Source organism: Dermacentor variabilis, chromosome 7 (assembly GCF_050947875.1).
Source record: "Dermacentor variabilis isolate Ectoservices chromosome 7, ASM5094787v1, whole genome shotgun sequence".
NCBI classification, from domain to species: Eukaryota; Metazoa; Arthropoda; class Arachnida; order Ixodida; family Ixodidae; genus Dermacentor; species Dermacentor variabilis.
This window is the reverse complement of record NC_134574.1, coordinates 60,204,152-60,224,852: the sequence shown is the minus strand read 5'-3', so window position 1 is coordinate 60,224,852 and position 20,701 is coordinate 60,204,152. Positions and strand designations below refer to the sequence as shown.

The window sequence follows — 20,701 nt, the reverse complement described above, 5'->3', positions numbered from 1 at the left end:
TATTGAGCGCGAAATTATTTGCTCTACAGATACGGAGTTGTGCTAAGTGATATGCGCTGGCACTTGAAAATGGCACGTTTGTTAGGCACCGTTGTGTCTGCATTTGAAACACGCCATGATTAGAACAAGCTGTCATTTTTCTGTTTACCTCAACCAAATATGTGCCTCTGATGATGTTGGCGTAGCCTACACGAATTGTGAGAGATAACGACGGCTGGACAGCAGCCAGGGTATGATGGTAGAAATGAGTTAGAAAACTTTTTTGTTGCGCTGTAAAGCTTGTTTGGTGAACTTTATCAGCGTACATAATTTGCTCCCCTAGTGAGACTGTGCGTCAAATTTGGCCTCTTTGTATTTTCGAATGCCAACAAAGTACGTACGTGAGCAGCGGCAGCTGGTAGTATTGCAGATACATGGCGGATACAAATAAATTAAAATTTTGGCGTGCGTTTTCAGCTGTACAACTGCGGCACGCTCATTGCATTTCCGCAACGTGGTTCGCCGTTGGGCAGAAAGCAATCGCAGGTCTGGCGTATCACCTATGTATGCGTTCAGCGCCCGTTTCACTTCATAAAAGCCCACGCTTTTGGAACTTGTAGCTAGAGGCGTCTATTAGCGCAGATTTGTTTAGTCTTGTTCACTTATTGCTTCCGAAACAAAACTACTAAAGCAAGCGATTCGGCCTATACAACAGACAGAAAAAAAATGTCAGCGCCTACTTCCTCACCACGGGCGTCAACTCCATGGGAAGGTGAAAACTTAACCCCGAAAGTATCGGTCACCATTGAAGACGGCGTTGTGAAGACGTGTGTCAAGGACGCCGTGATCCCTGATGTCAATTTTGAATCTTTTTTCACCGACGTGTGGCGAGAACACGAAGACCTGACTGCTCTGGTAAGTTAGGAGCAGCTGTTAACTGCATCTTTCGAATGTGCGGTAAGCGTTGCCAACTCATTCGCTCTTATTGTTGCTCTCAAATGATCGGCGTAAAATATTGCGCTATTGCGATGTGGCTCAGTCGCTGCAAACATTTGGAAGATATTAGTGCCTCGCTTATACAACTTCCGGGAAAATTGCTCTGTTCAGCTGAAACTTACGTAACACTTTGGAGTCTGAATGTTCATGTGATAGGAACGTATGGGCACTGCGTGTATTTAATACACTTATCGCATTATATATGCCATCCCCCTCCCGTTTTTCTACGTTAGCAATGGCGCGGCTGAGTTTTGTTAGGATTCGCTGACGTTGAATCAACGGGAAAGTATGCGCTTTCTGGGGCGGCAGTGTGGATTATCGGATAAGGTTATCAGTGCTAAATGCATGAAATATTCCTGAATCGCCACAGAACACTCGAAAAGCTCGAAACAGGAGAAGGCAGTGATCGAATGGTACAGACTAGGGACCAAATATTTCAGCATCAAACTTATAAAATTTCTGGCCCTGTTTAGACTAAGCTCCTCCCCATCAATATCATGATTCATTGCTGAATTCGCAATTTCGTTTTTTCTAATGCAGTGCCTGATCTTGATCGGGAGATCTTCACGCAGCCAGTGTACAAACAGTTAAGCAACGTAATATAGGGCAAAATTATCACCTTAAGTCTTCATAAATGCAATGCAATATCATATAAAGCACGACAAGTATCTTTGTGTTCAAGCACAACGACTGAAAACAATTATTTTGAAAATTTTTGAATTATATTGAATAGGGCTCAAAAACCAAGTGACTTGGTCCAGTCGAAGTAACAAGTTTATGGAGCGTAGGTTTCCGAGACGTCTGATTTATCGACAAGTTTGTGTCTGCATCCAAATAATTCGTACAACATAACGCTAGTTCCAATGGCATATCAATACAAGCGAGAAATCTGATTTCTAGGCTGCGTTCCCAGGCATCACAAGTATTCAGCTTCAAGTACGTTGGAATACTTAAGTGTTGTGACGTTGATGATCGTGCAGGAAGGCGCTGCCGTTTGATATGTATACTGTTGTTTATTCTCCAAGTTCGAGTTATAAAAATCAGAGCGCTTTCTCTAATATCTTAGGATCTCGTCATACTAATATGGATTAGATAGTTCAAGTGGCTGAGGAGTTCTTTAGAGGTTTATACAGTACCAGTGGCACCCACGACGATAATGAAAGAGAGAATAGTCTAGAGGAAATTGAAATTCCACAGGTAACGCCAAAAGTAAAAAAAGCCTTGGGAGTTATGCGAAGGGGGAAGGCAGCTGGGGAGGATCAGGTAACAGCAGATTTGTTGAAGGATGCTGGGCAGATTGTCATAGAGAAACTGACCACCTTGTATACGCAATGCCTCGTGACCTTGAGCGTGCCGGAATCTTGGAAGAACGCTAAGATAATCCAAATCCATAAGAAAGGGGACGCCAAGCACTTTAAAAATTATAGACCGATCAGCTTACCGTCAGCTGCCTACAAACTATTTACTAAGGTAATCGCAAATAGAATCAGGAACACCTAAGACTTCTGTGAAGCAAAGGACCAGGCAGGATTCCGTAAAGGCTACTGAACAATAGACCATATTCACACTATCAATCAGGTGATGGAGAAATGTGCGGAATACAACCAACCCTTATATATAGCTTTCATTGATTACGAGAAAGCGTTTGATTCATTCGAAACCTCAGCAGTCATGGAGACATTACGGAGTCAGGGTGTAGACGAGCCGTACGTAAAGATACTGAAAGATATCTATAGCGGCTCCACAGCCGTCGTAGTCCTCCATAAAGAAAGCAACACAATCACAATAAAGAAAGGCGTCAGGCAGGCAGATACGATCACTCTAATGCTATTCACAGTGTGTTTACAGGAGGTATTCAGAGACCTGGATTGGGAAGAATTGGGGATGAAAGTTAATGAAGAATACCTTAGAAATTTGGATTCGCTGATGATAGTGCCTTGCTTAGTAACTCAGGGGACCAATTGCAATGCGTGCTCACTGACCTGGAGAGGCAAAGCAGAAGACTGGGTCTAAAAATTAATATGCAGAAAACTAAAGTAATGTTTAACAGTCTCGGAAGAGAACAGCAATTTACAATAGGTAGCGAGGCACTGGAAGTGGTAAGTGAATACATCTACTTAGGGCAGGTAGTGACGGCAGATCCGGATCATGAGACGGAAATAATCAGGAGAATAAGAACGGGCTGGGGTGCGTTTTGCAGGCATTCTCAGATCATGAACAGCAGGTTGCCCTTATCCCTCAAGAGAAAAGTGTATAATAGCTGTGTCTTACCAGTACTCACCTACGGGGCAGAAATCTGGAGGCTCACTGAACGGGTTCTACTTAAATTGAGGACGACGCAACGAGCTATGGAAAGAATAATGATAGGTGTAACGTTAAGGGATAAAAAATAGCAGATTGGGTGAGGGAATAAACGCGAGTTAATGACACCTTAGTTGAAATCAAGAAACATAAATGGGCAAGGGCAGGACATGTAATCAGGAGGGAAGATAAGCGATGTTCATTAAGTGTTACAGACTGGATCCCAAGGGAAGGGATGCGCAGTAGGGGGCGGCAGAAAGTTGGGTGGGTGGACGAGATTAAGAAGTTTGCAGAAACGACATGGCCACAATTAGTACATGGCCGGGGTGTTTGGAGGAGTATGGGAGAGGCCTTTGCCCTGCAGCGGGCGTAACCAGGCTGATGATGATTATTATTATCTCGTCAGGGCGTTTCTAATAAGAACCTTGCACACCAGCTCCTCCGAGTCGTTCTGCCGCGGTCCGCTCTTCTAGCTTCACACAGGCCCGCCTCCTACCCGAGATGTTCCTCCCGGCAATATGAACCAAAGTACTAAATTTGAGGACAGTCTCAGGGTTCGGGGACTCCGTCGGCACTGGGAAGCGCCGTCCTGCTCTTAAGGCAGGGAATCCGGAGTATCTCGTCACGATGCAAACAGACGAACCAGGCATTCACAACAAAAGAACACCAGTGTGTACGAAGGTGTCAACAATGTGAGAACCGGCGCCTCGTGAACTTGTGACACCGAATGAACGACGTCAGTGTACTGTCATCAGAAGCAATGGAGAAAATGAATAGGACGAAATCCGCAGGCCCACTGTTGAATTTGAAATGCACTTCACTTGCTGACAGAGGCGTAAGAGCTGAAAAAAAATAAATTCAGCTCTTAGAAAGAAAAGCGTGCTTTTTTTTCTCTTTGTTCCCTGGCCACAAATACCATGACGTTACCACGCACTGTGGAAGTTGATGTAAGCCAAGTTTGGCTGTTTGCATTGAGTGATGATGATTAGCGGTGATAATGCCGGCACATTTTTAGGTTCTTGACCGGGCAATGCGAGTGCGGTGAGTTGATGTTAAATTTGACTTGGCAAGCACCACTGCTGTTTGTCCGCGTATAAATTAGGCATAATAACGAAGGAGACGTCCTTGCTTGAGGCGTTGTTGTGCGCCACTGTTAATAGCTCACGAGAAGGTTTGCAGTGACATTGCCTCACACGGCATATCGCATACTGGCACAAGTGTCATACTTTAACTGAATTATAGGGCTCTACATGCCAAATAAGCAATCGGTCTGTGAGGCACGTTGTACTGGTGGACTTCCGATTGTTTTTACCACTTGCGGTTCTATAATGTGCATCTAAATCCAAGTACCACGAGTGGTTTTGCATTTCGCCCCCGCGGGAATGCGGCCGCTGCTTGTTAGGATCGAACCCGTAACGCCGAGCAACGCATCAGACACTAAGCTACCGCGACGGGCGCAGAAGTTTTCAATTGCAGGCGACTGCTTGCGTAGTGTAGTCTTGACACTGCGGTGCTTTAATGCGACGGCGCGTCCAGCGTTAGTTGTCTGCTGGACAATTTTTGCCACGTTTATTGTCGGAAAATACCCGCCCTGGTTGCTCAGTGGCTATGGTGTTGGGCTGCTGAGCACGAGGTCGCGGGATCGAATCCCGGCCACGGCGGCCGCATTTCGATGGGGGCGAAATGCGAAAACACCCGTGTGCTTAGATTTAGGTGCACGTTAAAGAACCCCAGGTGGTCAAAATTTCCGGAGTCCTCCACTACGGCGTGCCTCATAATCAGGAAGTGGTGTTGGCACGTAAAACCCCAAATATTATTATTATTATTGTCGGAAAATGGCAGAAACGTAGTTTAGTGTATCTTAACACACACTGAATTTGCATTTATCCAGCGCGTCTGCGACTTTGCCCCTGTCTAGTGGCAGCGTTCCTTTAGTCAAGGGACCCGAAACGAAGGCTGCTTTCTGACATCGACTTTTCCCTTTTCCGCGCTCCTCCGGTGTGTGCGAGCTGTCAAGCGCGAATAATAGTAAGGCTGTTTTTCTCTCGCTTCGACACTGCGTCGCCTCTCTCCATTCTCTGCTGCTTCCGCTCGCTTCCACTCTACCACGATGTGTACATTCCTTCTCGACTGCTGCGCGTGAGTACAAATGTAAACGCTGCATCTTCTGCTGTCTTTGTGCGGCCGCTTTACACATAATTAAAAGCGTCTGAGTATGCCCCCAAGAAGAAAATTTACGAGTGTGTCAACAGAATATAAAGGTGCATGTGAGCCGAAAAATTGCGCAAACGTGAGCTAGGAGATTGGGAATTCTGTAAAGCATACTGCAATAACTATATTCCAAGTCAGCGTTTTCAAAGTTCAGAAAAAGCCCATGATCCTCTAGTTTCATATGAGTGATCACCCCCCCCCCCCGTCTTACTTTCATTTCCGTGCCAGAAAAAAAAATTAATTGGCACGTGCTGCAGCTTTCTGGCCCGTGCTCACGTACGGGGTAGAAAGCTGGAGATTTACGAAAAGGGTTCTACTTAAGTTGAGGACGACGCAACGAGCTATGGTAATGAAAATGATGGGTGTAAAGTTAAGGTATAACAAGAGAGCACATTGGGTGAGGGAACAAACGCGAGTTAATGCCATCTTAGTTGAAATCAAAACATGAAATGGGGGGGGGGGTGCATGGGCAGGACATGTAATGAGGAGGGAAGATAACCAACGGTCATTAAGGCATGTCCAGGAATTCTGGACATTCTCCTTCGGAACTTCACAGCAACGCACAAGTGTAACTCAATGGGAAATTTTTTTTTCTAAATTATATTTCAGAATATAGGGCGAGGGTCAAAAAGTTTCAACTGACTACAACAAGAGGGTAGTCCCTTCTAGCAACATATGCATTTTCGCACTTATTCGGAACATTGGTGGTACGTTAAAGCATTTAAAGAAAGTCAGACAGGGGCGGTAAAGTCCAACGACAGGAGAAAATCGCTTTGCACTCTCCCGCCAGAGGGCAAATTGGCTTGAAAAAGCGACAAATTTAAACCATAAAACGATTTATTACAGTTGGCATTGAGAAGGTATTGGTAGAGGGAGTGTTATGCAGCCTGTTGGCACGTGCATGTTTTTGAGAAGCAGCGGAGATGGTACAGAGCGGTTATGCGTGTGCATGTCTTGAGCGTGCCTGGGTATGGTTCTATGCGCATGTTCGTTCTGTGTATGAGTGTGCGGGCTTGTGCCTCCGTATTCGCGTTTGCATGCGCGCCAGTGCGTGTATGCGTTGTTATGATTGGGGGTTCAATCCCATCGCTCGTGATCCGTTGTCAAGACTGGAGTAGGGGATAAATTAGAAGGTAGCTGGCGCATGCCGTCGTCCAACTTATCCACGCTGAGGACGTTGATGAAGGGAAGGACTGCTTCTCATCGAGAACGATGAATATGGGTTTATTTATAGCATTGATATCAGACTAACGTTACTGCTTGAGAAGGTACATCAGTCTAACACGACTGCTTGAGAGAGAGTGTCCTGAGCAGCCGCACAACAGCGGTTTTTAAACACTCGGTCGTCTCCCGATATCCAGGTGACGGAAACGGCCATCCAAGCACCGTAGGCGAGTTGACCAGGCACCCTAGGGGAGACGAAGCACCGTAGGGGAGATGACCCAATACCGTAGGGGCATTTATTCCCCGAACTGCAGCGCGCCCGCCGGCCGCCCATTGTCTGGCGTCTTGGTCAGCGCGTGGTAAGGGGTGTCAGTCGACGTTCCCGCGGCTCAGTAACAATACTTGCTCCGCCGAGCCCATTTATTTACAATGGTGACTTCTTCAAACTCGGCTCCAGCGACGGAGAGTCGAGGACACACGTATTGTTGTTCACACACAGTCGACTTAGTCACGCCATGGCTAGAGGTGTGCGGCGACGCTCCCGGAATGTTGCCTCCACAGTCGCAACTGGTTGGCAAAACTTGCACTGCAGCTGGCCGTTCTTAACAGCGTGTGTTAGCGTTCGCGACGTGTGAGCGTTCGCGGCGTATGTGCGTGCCTGCGTGTGTATGTGCTTGTGCGCCCCCTTGCGGTGCATGCGTGGGCGTGTGTGAACGTGTACGCGTGCCAACGTGTGCTTTTCGAATTTCAGCATGCAGGATTGCGAACAAATGTGTGCGTGTTTGTGTGCACATGGATATCTGTGCGTGCTTATTGTGTGTGTGTGTGTGTTTGTGCGTGCGTGTGTGTGTGTGTGCATATGACGGATGGAGAGAGAGTACGTGAGTGCGAGGGAGAGTGCGTTTGCGTGTGAGGGAGGCAGTGTGTGTGTGTGTGTGTGTGCGAGGGAAAGAGCGTGTGTATGCGCGAGGGAGATAGATAGTGTGCGTGTGTGTGCGTGCCAGGGGAGAGTGTGTGCGCGTGCTAGTGCCCCCGTATGTGCACATGCTTGCACGCGAGTGCGCATATGTGTGTGTGAGCGTTCGCCGCGTGTGTGCATGCCTGCATCTTCGTGTTGCATGTGTGCGCGCGCTTGCCTGCTTGCGGCGCATGCATGGCGGCGTGTGAATGTGCACGTGTGCGACCGTGCTTGTTCGTGTTTCAGCATGCATGCCTGCGGACATAAGTGTGCGTGTTTGTGTGCGCATGGATATCTGTGCGTATGATGCGCGCGATGAAGAGGGCGTGTGAATGCCTGTGAGGAAGAGAGTGTGTGCTCGTGCGAGGGAGAGAGAGTGCGTGCGAGGGTATTTGCGTGTTTGCGGGTGTGAGAGAACATTTTCCTGCTTACACCTACTCTTCGAAACAAACGCGGTGCGGAGACCATTAAAGCCCGTGTTTAAATCCACGAGACAAGAACAAATGACACTGCATTTGTAGCATTTTCTCTTTCTGAAAGCCAAATAAAAAAAATAAAGTGCCTGCGATGTCAGTAATGCCGCCCTTGGCTGGCGCGGCCTGTAAGAGGCTGCCAAGCAGTTCAACTTTGTTATCTTGCTTCCATCGGTGGCAGCGCAATGTCTTGAAGGCAATGACGAGCAAAATCTGCACTATCATTCAATCGTGTATCGTTTCAGTGACCAAGCGAGCTTTCGGCAGCGCACGTTTGTTGCTATATTGACATTTCTACTTTAAACGGCTTGCCTTCGGAAAAAACAATGTGAATAAAAATCGACAGTCGTCTGGCCGCTAGGAACATGCTCACGGAGCCGTGTCTTTCATGACATTATCTCAAAAGGCTGGAAGCGGTCAGGTCGATGTTACCCTCGACCTTTTTCCGCGTCAGTTAGGCTTTCAGAGAGCGCTTAGTTGCAAAATATTTGTTCTTACTCTTACAGGATCATGTTTAATAAGCATATATTCGCTCAACTACTCAATGTCGAAGACAGGCTCCAAACTACTCATTCGCTTTAGTCACCCAAGATCAATTATTTAAAACATAATCAACATACATTCGTGAATTACGCACACAACTGCTCAACTTGCTTCGTATCCGGAGGTTACCGTCTGAACACTCGAATGATACTAATGTCAGGTAGATTTACATTGATCTATTTCTTAAAATTTGGTGCCGTTAAAAAAGACCACCTGTATATTGATAGTGCAGGAGGTATCTAATAAAGCAGGTGCGAATGCTCGGACAGGTTTTCTTGGCGCAATTCAAGTTGATGAACTTAGAAGACATGCATCCAACCATGCACCTCTGTCTTTACCATGTATTCTCCTCATTGTTCAAGAAACGCCTCAGCACCACGGTACATCGCAAAAGGTGTGCGGCAGCAATATTTGTTCTCCCTGATAGATTCCTGAGCGTTCGCGGCATCAGCCTTGGTTTTCTGGCGTCATCAGGAATCAGGACAGTGAATTAGGGTCTGATTTATCTTGCATGAGTAATTGACAAATCGCGCAACAGAAGGTTCCCGGAATGATGTGTGATGACGACATTCTGCCACTAGCGAGAATGAATGTGATTTATACACGAGTGAATGTTTGTGGCTACGCAGCGACAAACCTAGGCCTTAAGTTTTGCAGAGAGAAATCGGGAATTATGATGTTTATTGAAAAGATTCAACAGCAAGTCATACGCGTAGTCAAACAATGTATATGCATATTCAGCCATTGCATATTTGCTTGCTTACGAGGGTATGAGCCATTCCTGAATATGTCGTTCTTTTTTCGGGTATGAGCCATTGCAACCAGCCACCTTAGACTTTCGCCCTAATCAACCAATATTTCGTCTGCCAATGTACCCTTGCGGTTTGGGACTGCTTCCACCACGGGCACTAAGTCGGAACTCATGTTTCCATTGACTGCATACGTATATCAGCAATAATTCTAGAAAAAAAATCGCGGTATTTTTTTCTTTACGTGTTAACAATATCCGGTTAAAGTATGTTCCACAAAGCACTCATCCCAATACTTGAGTACTTTTTTGTCCTAACACACACGTGCGCGCTACTGCATTTGATACAATGTACCATAATAATTTTGCATTGATTTCCGCCAGGCAGCTGTTTTTATTCTTAATGACGCCAGGAAACCGAGCCTGATGTCACCAACGCTCATATATGTAATCGGGAGCGCGCAAAATGTTCTCGCACACCTTGTGCGATATACCGTAGCGCTGAAGTGCTTCTTGTAGAACGTAGGAGAGTCCGTCGTAAAAGCAGAAGGGTACTGTTGGGCGCATGTGCTTAAGTTGATGAACTTGAATTGCGCCAAGAAAACCCGTCGAAGCATTTGCACCTGCTTTATTAGAAGCGTACTGCACCATGAATATCCAGGCAGTTACTTTTTAACGGCGCCAAACTTTATTAGAGCAATGCGAATCTTGCTGACATCATTGCTATCATTGGAGTGTTGAAATTGGTAGCCTCTAGATACGGAGTAAGCTGAGCAGTTGTTTGCGTAATAAACGAAGGTACGATAATTAAATTGCCAATAATTGATCTTAGGCGGGTAACGGACATGAGTAGCTTGGAGCCAGTCCTCGAGACTGCCTGGCTGAGCGAATAATTAATAAACATGCTTCTATTTTACAAATATTTTACAGATAAACTCTGAAAGCATAACTGACGCTGAAAAAGACCGTCTTTAAGGGCGACCTGACCGAGCCCACTCTTTTGTGATAATCTGATCGATAGCATCGCTCCGTGAGTACGTTCCTTGCGGCCAGTACGCTTTTGATGTATGTACATTTGCCTTTTTTTTCGAAATCAAGCAGTGTAAACCTTTATTATCGATACAACAGCGAAAGTGTGCCGCCGAAAGCGGGCTTAGTCGAAGAAGGGATGCACGACGCAATGATGGTGCAGATTTAGCGCGTCATCCCCGTCAAGAGGCAAGGAAGATAACGAGCGCGAACCGCTAGTAGCTCCTCGCAGGACCGTGCCGATGGTGATGGTGCCATCGCGACAAAATACAGGGCGGCTATACTGACTGTACAGGCGCTTTCACAGCGAAGCTGTGTACCTCTGCCCCGAAATGCATTTGTCTTGTCAGGGAGCAAGAATTTTGGCCGATCCTGTAGGTTGCGAAGTATCGGGCAGTCATGCGGTGGAGGTGAAGCAGGCTGCAAGTGCTCCGCTAATAATAATAATAATAATAATAATAATAATAATAATAATAATAATAATAATAATAATAATAATAAAGATGCATTGTTTCACGTCGATTGGCATGCTGGAATCATTTGTGAACCCCACACGGTCTCACGCGCAGAAGGCATTGCCGTATATGCATAGGAGGAAATGTATGTACAACCATACTACATGACTCGTAAGAGGAGAGAGGCATCGACTGGTGGAGTTGTCTGTGCCGTACAAACAAAAGACGAAATTATGATATCCACTGTCTATATATGTATATTCAGGCACACCCAAATGTGGTACTGAGAAGTTCATAACCACGCACTTAGCATTGGTTAGCCGCGATGACACTACCTTTGTGATCATCATTGAAGACTTCAATGTGGGCATTTTAAAACAAGAAAATAAATGTTTCATTGAGTTTGTGCATGAAGAACTTGGTTTGGAGTGCTACACCACTCGAAGTAACTCAATTAAGCAACAACGGTCGTGCATAGATTCTACTTTGGCCAAGATTCTGTCTAAGGTTGTAACCGGACCAACCCGTATATATCACAGTAATCACAAGGCTATCGTGACTACCATTACCAAGTGGTGAAAATAAGTACAAAACCCCTTGTCTAATCCTGTGTGATGTGCTACAGCTTAGCTGGTCAACCATCTTCACAGAGTGGAATGGCTCCTAATATTTTTTTTCTTTTTGCGTCGGTTTCGCTTTCAGAAAGTGATATTGTTACGGAGGAAGACGCAGACGAAAAGCTATGTACAAGTATATTTACAAGAAAATACGCTGCGCGTGGCCAAGAGGCAACAGCCCGCGCTAGCTTCAAATCGTCGTCGTCGTCTTCTTACTGCTCGGCTCTTCGTCATTAGAAATACTATCCTGTAGCACTACCCCCTGCGGCAAAAGCGCCGTCCCGGAGCGACTAAAGGCCGGAGTCTGAAGCAGTGTAGTAGGTCTTGAGCCTACTGACGTGCACGACATCAGTAGATGCCAGAGTAGATGGCGAGGTTGAGCTCACAGGAGCAATTTCGTAAGTCACAGGCGTCACCTGGCGCCGCACGCGGTAGGGCCCTGTGTATCGCGAAAGGAGCTTTTCGGAAAGTCCGACGTGACGAGAGGGCGACCACAGGAGCAGGAGTGCACCGGGCGAAAACTGCACGTCACGGTGGCGGGCGTTGCACTGACGCTGCTGCGTGGTTTGCGAGTCCGTCAGTCGAGCACGGGCAAGCTGGCGTGCATGGTCGGCGAGGGCGATGGCGTCGCGCGCATACTCGGTTGTTGAAATCGCAGCAGGAGGAAGTACCGTGTCAAGGGGCAAGGTCGGTTCGCAACCGTAGAGTAGATAAAATGGAGAAAATCCGGCGGTGTCGTGCCGGGAAGAATTATAAACGAATGTGACGTAAGGAAGGGCAACGTCCCAGACGTGGTGGTCCTTCGAAACGTACTTGGACAGCATGTCGGTAAGAGGCCATTGGTTTGAGGATGGTATGAGGTAGTCAGCTTGTGTTGAATAGAGAAGGAACGCACAATGTCGGCGATAACTCGAGAGGAAGTTACGACCGCGGTCAGTAAGCAGCTGTCGCGGGGCGCCATGCACTAAGTGAATGTCGCGCAAGAGAAAGTCCGCGACGTCAGTGGCGCAACTGGTAGGGAGAGCTCGCGTGATAGCGTATCGGGTGGCGTAATCAGTTGCGACGGCTACCCATTTGTTCCCAGAGGATGACGCGGGAAAAGTACCGAGGAGGTCTAATCAAGCATGTAAGAACGGTTCCAGAGGGACGGTGAGCAGCTGTAAATAACCGGAAGGTAGCACCTGAGGTGTTTTCCGACGCTGGCAGGGATCACAGGCAGCAACATAGCGCCGGGCGGAGCGAGCGAGACCAGGCCAATAGAAGCGGCGGCGGACGCGATCATACGTGCGGGTTACCCAAGATGTCCTGCAGTGGGTGCGTCATGCATCTCAAAGAGCACAGTCTGTCGTAGATGTTTTGGCACGACAAGAAGAAGATCAGGGCCATCAGGGAGGAAGTTCCTTCGGTACAGAATGCCGCCCTGGAGGAGATATCGGCGAACGGATGCGTCGGTAGGTGGAGAGCGCAGACGCTCGATGAGTACTCGCAGCGATAGGTCTCGGTACTGCTCATCGGCGATGTTAGCGAAGGCAGACACAGAGAAAATGCCGTCGGCGGTACTACTGTCGGCGTCGTCAGGCTCGTCTACCGGGTAGCGAGACAGGCAGTCAGCGTCCTTGTGTATTCGGCCAGATTTGTAGGTGACAGAGAACGAATATTCTTGGAGGCGTAAGGCCCAGCGACCAAGTGTTCCTGTAGGATATTTCAGTGAGCATAACCAGCAAAGCGCGTGATGGTCTGTGACAACGGAAAAGGGTCGGCCATATAAGTATAGGCGGAACTTCGCAACCGCCCAAACAAGGGCCAGACACTCACTGTCAGTGATGGAATAGTTGCGCTCCGCGGGCGAGAGGAGCCTGCTGGCGTAAGTGATAACACGGTCGTGGCCACGCTGGCGTTGTGCCAGTACTGCGCCAATTCCGTGACCGCTGGCATCAGTACGGACTTCGGTAGGCGCAGAAGGATCGAAATGGGCCAGAACGGGAGGCGTTGTGAGAAGGTCAATTAGAAGCGAGAATGCAGAGGCGTCTTATTTCAAAAGCTGGGTTAGCGGTCGTGCTATGGCCGCGAAATTTTTCACGAAACGGCGGAAGTACGAGCAAAGGCCGATGAAGGTGCGCACATCCTTGACACACTTTGGAACAGGGATGTGCGTAACAGCATGGATCTTGCCTGGGTCCGGTTGCACTCCGTTCACGTGAACGAGATGTCCGAGGACGGTAATCTGGCGACGGCCGAATTGGCACTTCGATGCGTTGAGTTGCAGACCGGCTCGGCGAAAAACGTCCAGGATTGCTGAGAGGCGCTCGAGGTGCGTAGCGAATGTTGGGGAGAATACTATAACGTCATCCAAGTAGCACAGGCACGTGGACCATTTGAAACTGTGAAGAAGGGAGTCCATCATGCGTTCAAAAGTGGCAGGAGCGTTACATAGACCGAACGGCATTATTTTGAATTGATAAAGACCGTCGGGTGTTACAAAGGCAGTCTTCTCGCGGTCGAGATCGTCCACGGCAATCTGCCAATAGCCGGAGCGAAGGTCAATAGAGGAGAAATAGCGAGCACCGTGGAGACAGTCAAGGGCGTCATCAATCCGCGGTAGGGGATGCACGTCTTTTTTGGTAACCTTGCTAAGGTGCCGATAATCCACGCAAAAGCACCATGAGCCATCCTTCCTTTTTACCAGCACAACAGGTGACGCCCATGACGGTTCAATAATGTTCTTGGCAAGCATTTTGTGAGCTTCGGTGTGAATAACTTGACGCTCAGCTGGTGATACTCGATACGGGCGGCGATGAATAAGTATCGCCGGTATTAATGCGATGTTGGACAGCTGTTGTTTGGGCCAAAGGACGATCGTTCAAGTCAAAAATATCTTGGTAGGAAATCAGCACGCGGTAGAGCGCACGAGCGTGCTCGGAGGGCATGTCGGGTGCAATCATTTTCTGTAAGTTGGCGATGGTACAAGTTGCCGACTGCGACGGTAGAGGAGGATCGGCTGAATGGTTGTCATCTGAAATCGATGCTACAGAGTGATCCTCGAATGAGCAAAGATGGGCCAGAGACATCCCGCGTGGCAGCACTTGTGTCGTCAAGCCAAAATTGACCACTGGTAGGCAGACGCAATTTGCCGTAATAGATAAAACTCTATGAGGTACTGTGATCCCGTGTGTAATGAGGACGTCTTGCATAGGAGCCGCGATGTAGTGACCGTGGGGGACTGGTGGGGATCACACGAAGTCAACGTAAGTCGATGGAACTGAGGCGAGTAGGGTGTTGTTCAGCGGGATCCAGAACAGGCAGGTCGAGGCGGAGAGTACTAGCGGAGCAATCGATGAGAGCAGAATGTGCGGAGAGGAAGTCTAAGCCGAGGATGATGTCGTGGGGACAGTGAGCGATGACTGTGAATAGCACGGTAGTGGAGCGATCGGCGAAGGAGACGCGGGCGGCACACATACCAATTACAGGGGCTGTTCCGCCATCGGCGACACGGACAACAGGCGTCGTGGCGGGCGTGATTATTTTCCTCAGCCGGTTACGAAGGTCAGCGCTCATTACCGACAAATGCGCCCCGGTGTCTATGAGAGCAGATACAGGAAAACCGTCGACTTGCTCGTCAGGAAGGTTCAGATGAGTGGCAACGTCAGGAGAGGATTTGGCGGCGTAGGGAGCAATGCAGCGTCACCTCGAGGCGCTCCATCGTCTAATTTTCCGGTTGGGAGCGGCGTCCGAAGGGAGTCGGCGAATAGGAGCGATGGGGCTGGGGAGAGCGAGATTGTCGTCGTTGGGGCGAAGGCGAACGAGAATGGGAGCGGTTCGGTGCAGGAGAATCAGCGGCGGCGTTATCGGAGCGTGCGGCATAGGGACGAGAAGGGCCATCTGGGGGGCGAGAGTAGGCAGTATAAGTAGGCCGGGTCGGGGAGCTCCAGCGACTGCGACAGTGCCGAGAAATTTGCCCGATTCGATGGAAGTGGAAACAAATGGGCTTCTCGTCAGCATTGCGCCATTCAGATAGGTTGTAGAAACGTGGGGGGTAAGAAGATGCGGGACGGGGCGGAATCGAAGAAGCCTGGCGGGTATCAGGACGATGGGCCGAGCAGATGGTGTGAAGACCCATGTTTTCGAACTCTTGGTGGACAACTGCCTGGATCAGTGAGACCGTGACTGCAGATGTGTTGGTGGGACTGGAGTCGAAGGCGGCAGGATAGGCGGCCTCGATCTCACACCGGACGATCCTGGTAACATCGGCAGTGTTGTTGGGACGAGGAGTGTCGGCACAGGAAGATGTCGCTGGGGTGTTGGGTAGACGGGCAAACTGCTGGTCAATACGTCGGCTTTTGGCGAGTTCCACGCGGTGGCACTCTTTTATAACAGCATCCACCGTCGCTACGTTGTTGCAAACGAGCAAGTTGAAGGCGTCATCGGCAATGCCTTTGAGGATGTGGGCAACCTTGTCGGACTCAGTCATGTGGGTGTCAACTTTGCGGCACAGAGCCAAGACGTCCTGAATGTACGTGACATAGGGCTCTGTTGACGTCTGCACACGGCCGGAAAGCGCCTTCTTCGCGGCAAGTTGGTGACCGTAGGGGTTGCCGAACAAGTCTCGAAGCTGTGTCTTAAGTGAATCCCAACTGGTGAGCTCATCTTCGTGCGTGCGATACCAAACTCTAGGTGTGCCACCGAGGTAAAAGATTACGTTAGCGAGCATAATAGCAGGGTCCCACCGGTTATTTATTTATTTTTTTATTTATTTATTTATAGTACCCTCAGGGCTTACAATGAAGCATTATAGAGGGGAGGGGCTAATAAATACAGATAAGTATGCAAGAAAGGAGAAAGGAAACACGAATACTAATTAGATGACAATGCATAGTACAACGTAAAAATAACTCGAGAGCGACACAAAAAACAAAAAGGCATAATGCGGTAAAAATATAATTATACAATTAAATATAATTATTGCGGCTGACGTGTTCATACAGGCTGATCCAGTCATCGACGTCTTCCCCATCTTTGCCCGAGAATACGCCAGTATCACGGGGAGCGGGAGAGTGATGTAGGTCGTCGAGGTGGCAGCAGGTGTCGGAGCCGGTGGAGTCGGGTTGTCGTCGCCGGGAGCCATGAAGGAAGGCTCGACGTACCGACCACTGCCAAGCTCCGTGACGAGGTACAGGGAACGTCCACCTACACCAGATATGTTACGGAGGAAGACGCAGACGAAAAGCTATGTACAAATATATTTGCAAGAAAATACGGTGCGCTTGGCCAAGAGGCAACAGCCCGGGCTAGCTTGAAATCGTCGTCGTCGTCTTCTTACTGCTCGGCTCTTTGTCATTAGAAATATTATCCCGTAGCAATATCATAAAGGCAGTGCCATTCGTTCTTGTCTCTGCGGACATAAATAAGATTCAAGTAAACTCTATATCCGCGCCGTGCTTGCTTAGTGTCTGTGGTGGTGGGCTGCTAAGCACGAGGTCGCGGGATCGAATCCCGGCCACGGCGGCCGCATTTCGGTGGGGGTGGAATGCGCAAACACCAGTGTAGTTAGATTCACATGCATGTTAAAGAGCCCCAGGTGGTCGAAATTATTCCGGAGTCTCCCACTACGGTGTGCCTCACAATCAGATTGTGATTTTGACACGTAAAAACTCCATATTCTAATGTCTATATTTCATTTACATCCGAGAGTAGGTGCAAGTAAGGAAATGATATTTTCTCACGCAAACCTATACACACAGATATTCACCCCCTTCTCTCTCTCAAGCATACAGACGCACAGACAACAGGCACGTTAGCCTCCATGCAGATTACCAATCGCCCACGGATGTACACACGAAGAAAAATGTTCGCACGCACGCACGCACACGGAAATGCACTCATACACAAGTGCGCGTATGCTCGCAGACGCATAAATGCGCTCGTGCTCACGCAGACTAAAATACGGAGGCACAATCACGGGCGTACACGCAAAATCAAGTACACGCGCATGCACACTCAAGACGTGCACACGCATATACACTCCCCTCTCCCTCCCTGCTGCCTCTCAAGAAGCTACTGCGTGCAGAGTGAATCACACTTGCTCTGCAATTACAGTTCCGACGCCAGCTCTAATTAATCGCCTTGCGGTTTAAATTTGGTGCTTCTTGAAGTCAACAGGGCTATTTGTTATCTACACGCGCTGCGCGAGTGTAGTTAGTGTAGGAAGTCGCCATTGTTTACTTGCCGTAGAATAGTTTAGCTCCGCCTACCTACACGAAGTCATTTCTTATAGTGTAGCATGAAAACTGCGCTTTCTACACTGCGCTTTCGATGAATGCAAGCAGCGGACGTCAAACAACATTAGTGATATAGCGACGATAGTAAATACTCGCTGCAAAGACGATAGCGAAGTGCTTGCGTGACCATGTGTCACAGATGGACGTGAGCTAATCTTCCAAGAAGGTAAAATTATCTCACTCATGGATGGTGCAGGCTGTTTCAGACTGCGCGCTGAATTCGTTCACTGCGCATTCGCCATGTATTTAGCTGCAGTTTGTCTATATTTGTTGACGAAAGAAAAATGGTACACTACAGTTTAGTTTCAGGGTAGCCTGATGCGGGTAATGAATGCTACGGTCATCCGCGTCGTCGTGAGTCCCCTATACCAGCGTGTGTGACGCGATCCCTGCTCTTGCTATGGGTGATGGCAAGCGGCTACGAGTAAAGCTCGATGCGACGCTCCCTTGGGTGTTGCCGCCGCTAACACTGAAATATGCAGCCGGTAAGAGCGAAGTCTGGTGCTTTTCGTCTGCTCATGGAGAAGACGACGCGCAGTCTGCTGTGATTGGCTACAGCCCAGTGAGCCAAGTGCAGCACATGACGTCATAACTCTGCCCAGCACTACACTACTCTACAGGAGCCTGCACGAAGTGAAGGTTAAAAAAGACAGCCCTAATTTTCCCTCTGCCGGGAGGGAGCAAAACAATTTGCTCCTGAAGTGAAATGTGGCTTCACCGCTGATCCCTGGCCAAAACAGTGTTTAATGCACCACCGATGTTCCTATTAAGTGCCATAAGCGCTTATATTGTTAGAAGGGGTTGCAACGTCGACAGTCGTCGCAGTCCCGGGACCCAGGAACGTTTTCCGGGGCATACATTTTTGATGTCGATGAGCGGCTTCAAATGCACAAGAGCATCAGCGCTCACAACAGGTGGTACAAAAGTGTTATGCTGGCTCACATAACTTTCTACGGGAAACGAATGCCATGGCTCTGGTTTCGAAACCACAAGGAAGAACTGACAAGCTGGGAGAAATGTAAGCAAAAGCTCCACGAGTTCTTCGGCAAACCTGTTGGCCGTCAGCGAGCTGTGAAAAGGAGACTTGGGTCCCTCGTAGTGGCGTCGACCGAATCATGTGGCATACATACAGGAAGTTATCGTCCTTTGCCGCAGGGGTGAGGAGAACATGTCAGAAAAAGACAAAGTAAACCACGTACTGAAGGGCATAGCAGAGGACGCTTGCCATCTTTTTGTGCATTTTTGCACCATAGCCGACGTTATTCATGAATGTCGACGCATCGAAGAAGCAAAAAGTATTTGCATCACACACCAGTTGACCCGTCTTCAAAATACGTCTGCTATGTCTTCGTGCGAGGACTCTCGCTCTGCGAATCAGGCAAAGCTTGTCCGTATCGTTCGACGGAAGATCGGAGCCGCGGCACCGGTTGGCTTCAAGACCTCTTCGAACTATTGCCGACTGACGAGTTACCTTGTGCAGTCTGTTGTGTGCGACCAGTTGGAGAACCATGGAACTCAGTCTCTCTATTCCGTCAACCGAGCGGACACCTACATTTTCCCACGATATCTTCTTCGCGAGGCCACTACCCCTGTCGGCCTTTTCGGAAGCCAGCAGAAGGGCGGACATCCGATGACCGGCCGATATGTATCAAGTGCCGGCACGTTGGCCACATTTTCCGCCACTGCCGCAATTCCTGGACGTCATGCCAATATAAGACTGCGCTCCAACCTTCCCGCCACTCGCCAGGTACTTGTCTATCACCGCAAGGTTTCACAGAGCCATAGAACTATACGCAGCCGTCCTCATCTGTACGGCCGAGTCGTTCACCCTCACCACGACGACCGCTGTCTCGCTCATCCACTATTTGCCGTTCTGCGTCCCCCATGTACCTGCACTCTACATGAAACTGACGAGTGCAGCTTGGAGAGGTGACGCTGCTAGAACGACAGGGTTCGCGATTGCTCTACTTACCTTACCGACGGAAAGGAATTTACTTGATGTGACGTAGGTGGTGTCCTTGTCGCTGCTCTGCTTGTATAGGCGCGCACATCTATGGGATGAGCGACCAGCTTTGTAGACAGCTCCCTCACTTACGTCCTAACACCTGCGGCGCCCTGTCTTGTGCGAGTCGCTAGCAGAACAACACCGGCCACAATAGGAATGTGTGCCACTCTCGTTGGTGCCTGTGGCCGCCAAACATCTGTTTTGTTTACTGTTCTTTAAGAGTGTCCCCATGACGTTGTTCTAGGCCTTCATTTTCTATTCGCTCACTCCGCCCTTATCTACTGCTCGCTGGAGTTCCCCTTGATTTACTTTGTCTTGACCCTCCCGAGGAAGTTCCCAGCAGGCTCTGCTTCGCTGAGCACATTCGAGTTGCCCCACAAGCCATGACCAGCGTCCTGCTTTATACAGATCCATCTGTGCCTGATGGTGACTTTGTTGTGTCTCCTCTCGCAGAAGTCCTACTTTCTCATCACGTTGCTCTTCCGCAAACCGTCGTCAGTAACAGGAACAACTCTATCAGCCTTCATCTCGTCAACTTCGCAATCAGTGACCACGTCCTACCACAAGGCATAGCCTTAGGTACGCCGTCTTCCTCCCAAGTTTGCCTCTTTTCAGCCTCAGCTGCTCATATTACGTCGTCTCCCGTTGACTCGTCTTCTTTGCCGGCTGTCCTTCCTCAGCTCACAAACGTTATCGCTCCCGAATTCCGCCTCACCACGCCAACTAGTTATGCCAGCTGCTCTCCGCGTTCAGCGACTTTTTTGACCTGGGTCGCCCTTTAGGCCAGACCTCTCTCACGACACACCATACTGAGATGGATGACGCACTCCCTAATCACAGGCGACCATACCGTCGGTCCTTGCATGAACGACAAGTCATTCAAACATAGGTCTTGAAGATTCTGTCTCGATGAATCGTTGAAACATCATCCAGTCTTTAGGCGTCCC

General features: G+C 48.9%; 1 protein-coding gene across 1 annotated transcript in view; it reads left to right on the top strand.

The window, feature by feature from the left end:
* Positions 1–782: 782 nt before the first annotated feature.
* The window catches only part of LOC142588660 (uncharacterized), a gene marked incomplete at its 5' end in the record, with an annotated part of 133,848 nt that continues 113,929 nt past the window's right edge, over positions 783–20,701 (top strand). Inside the window, 1 exon segment of the mRNA XM_075700484.1 lies at positions 783–894. Coding sequence (XP_075556599.1) covers positions 783–894 — 112 coding nt within the window.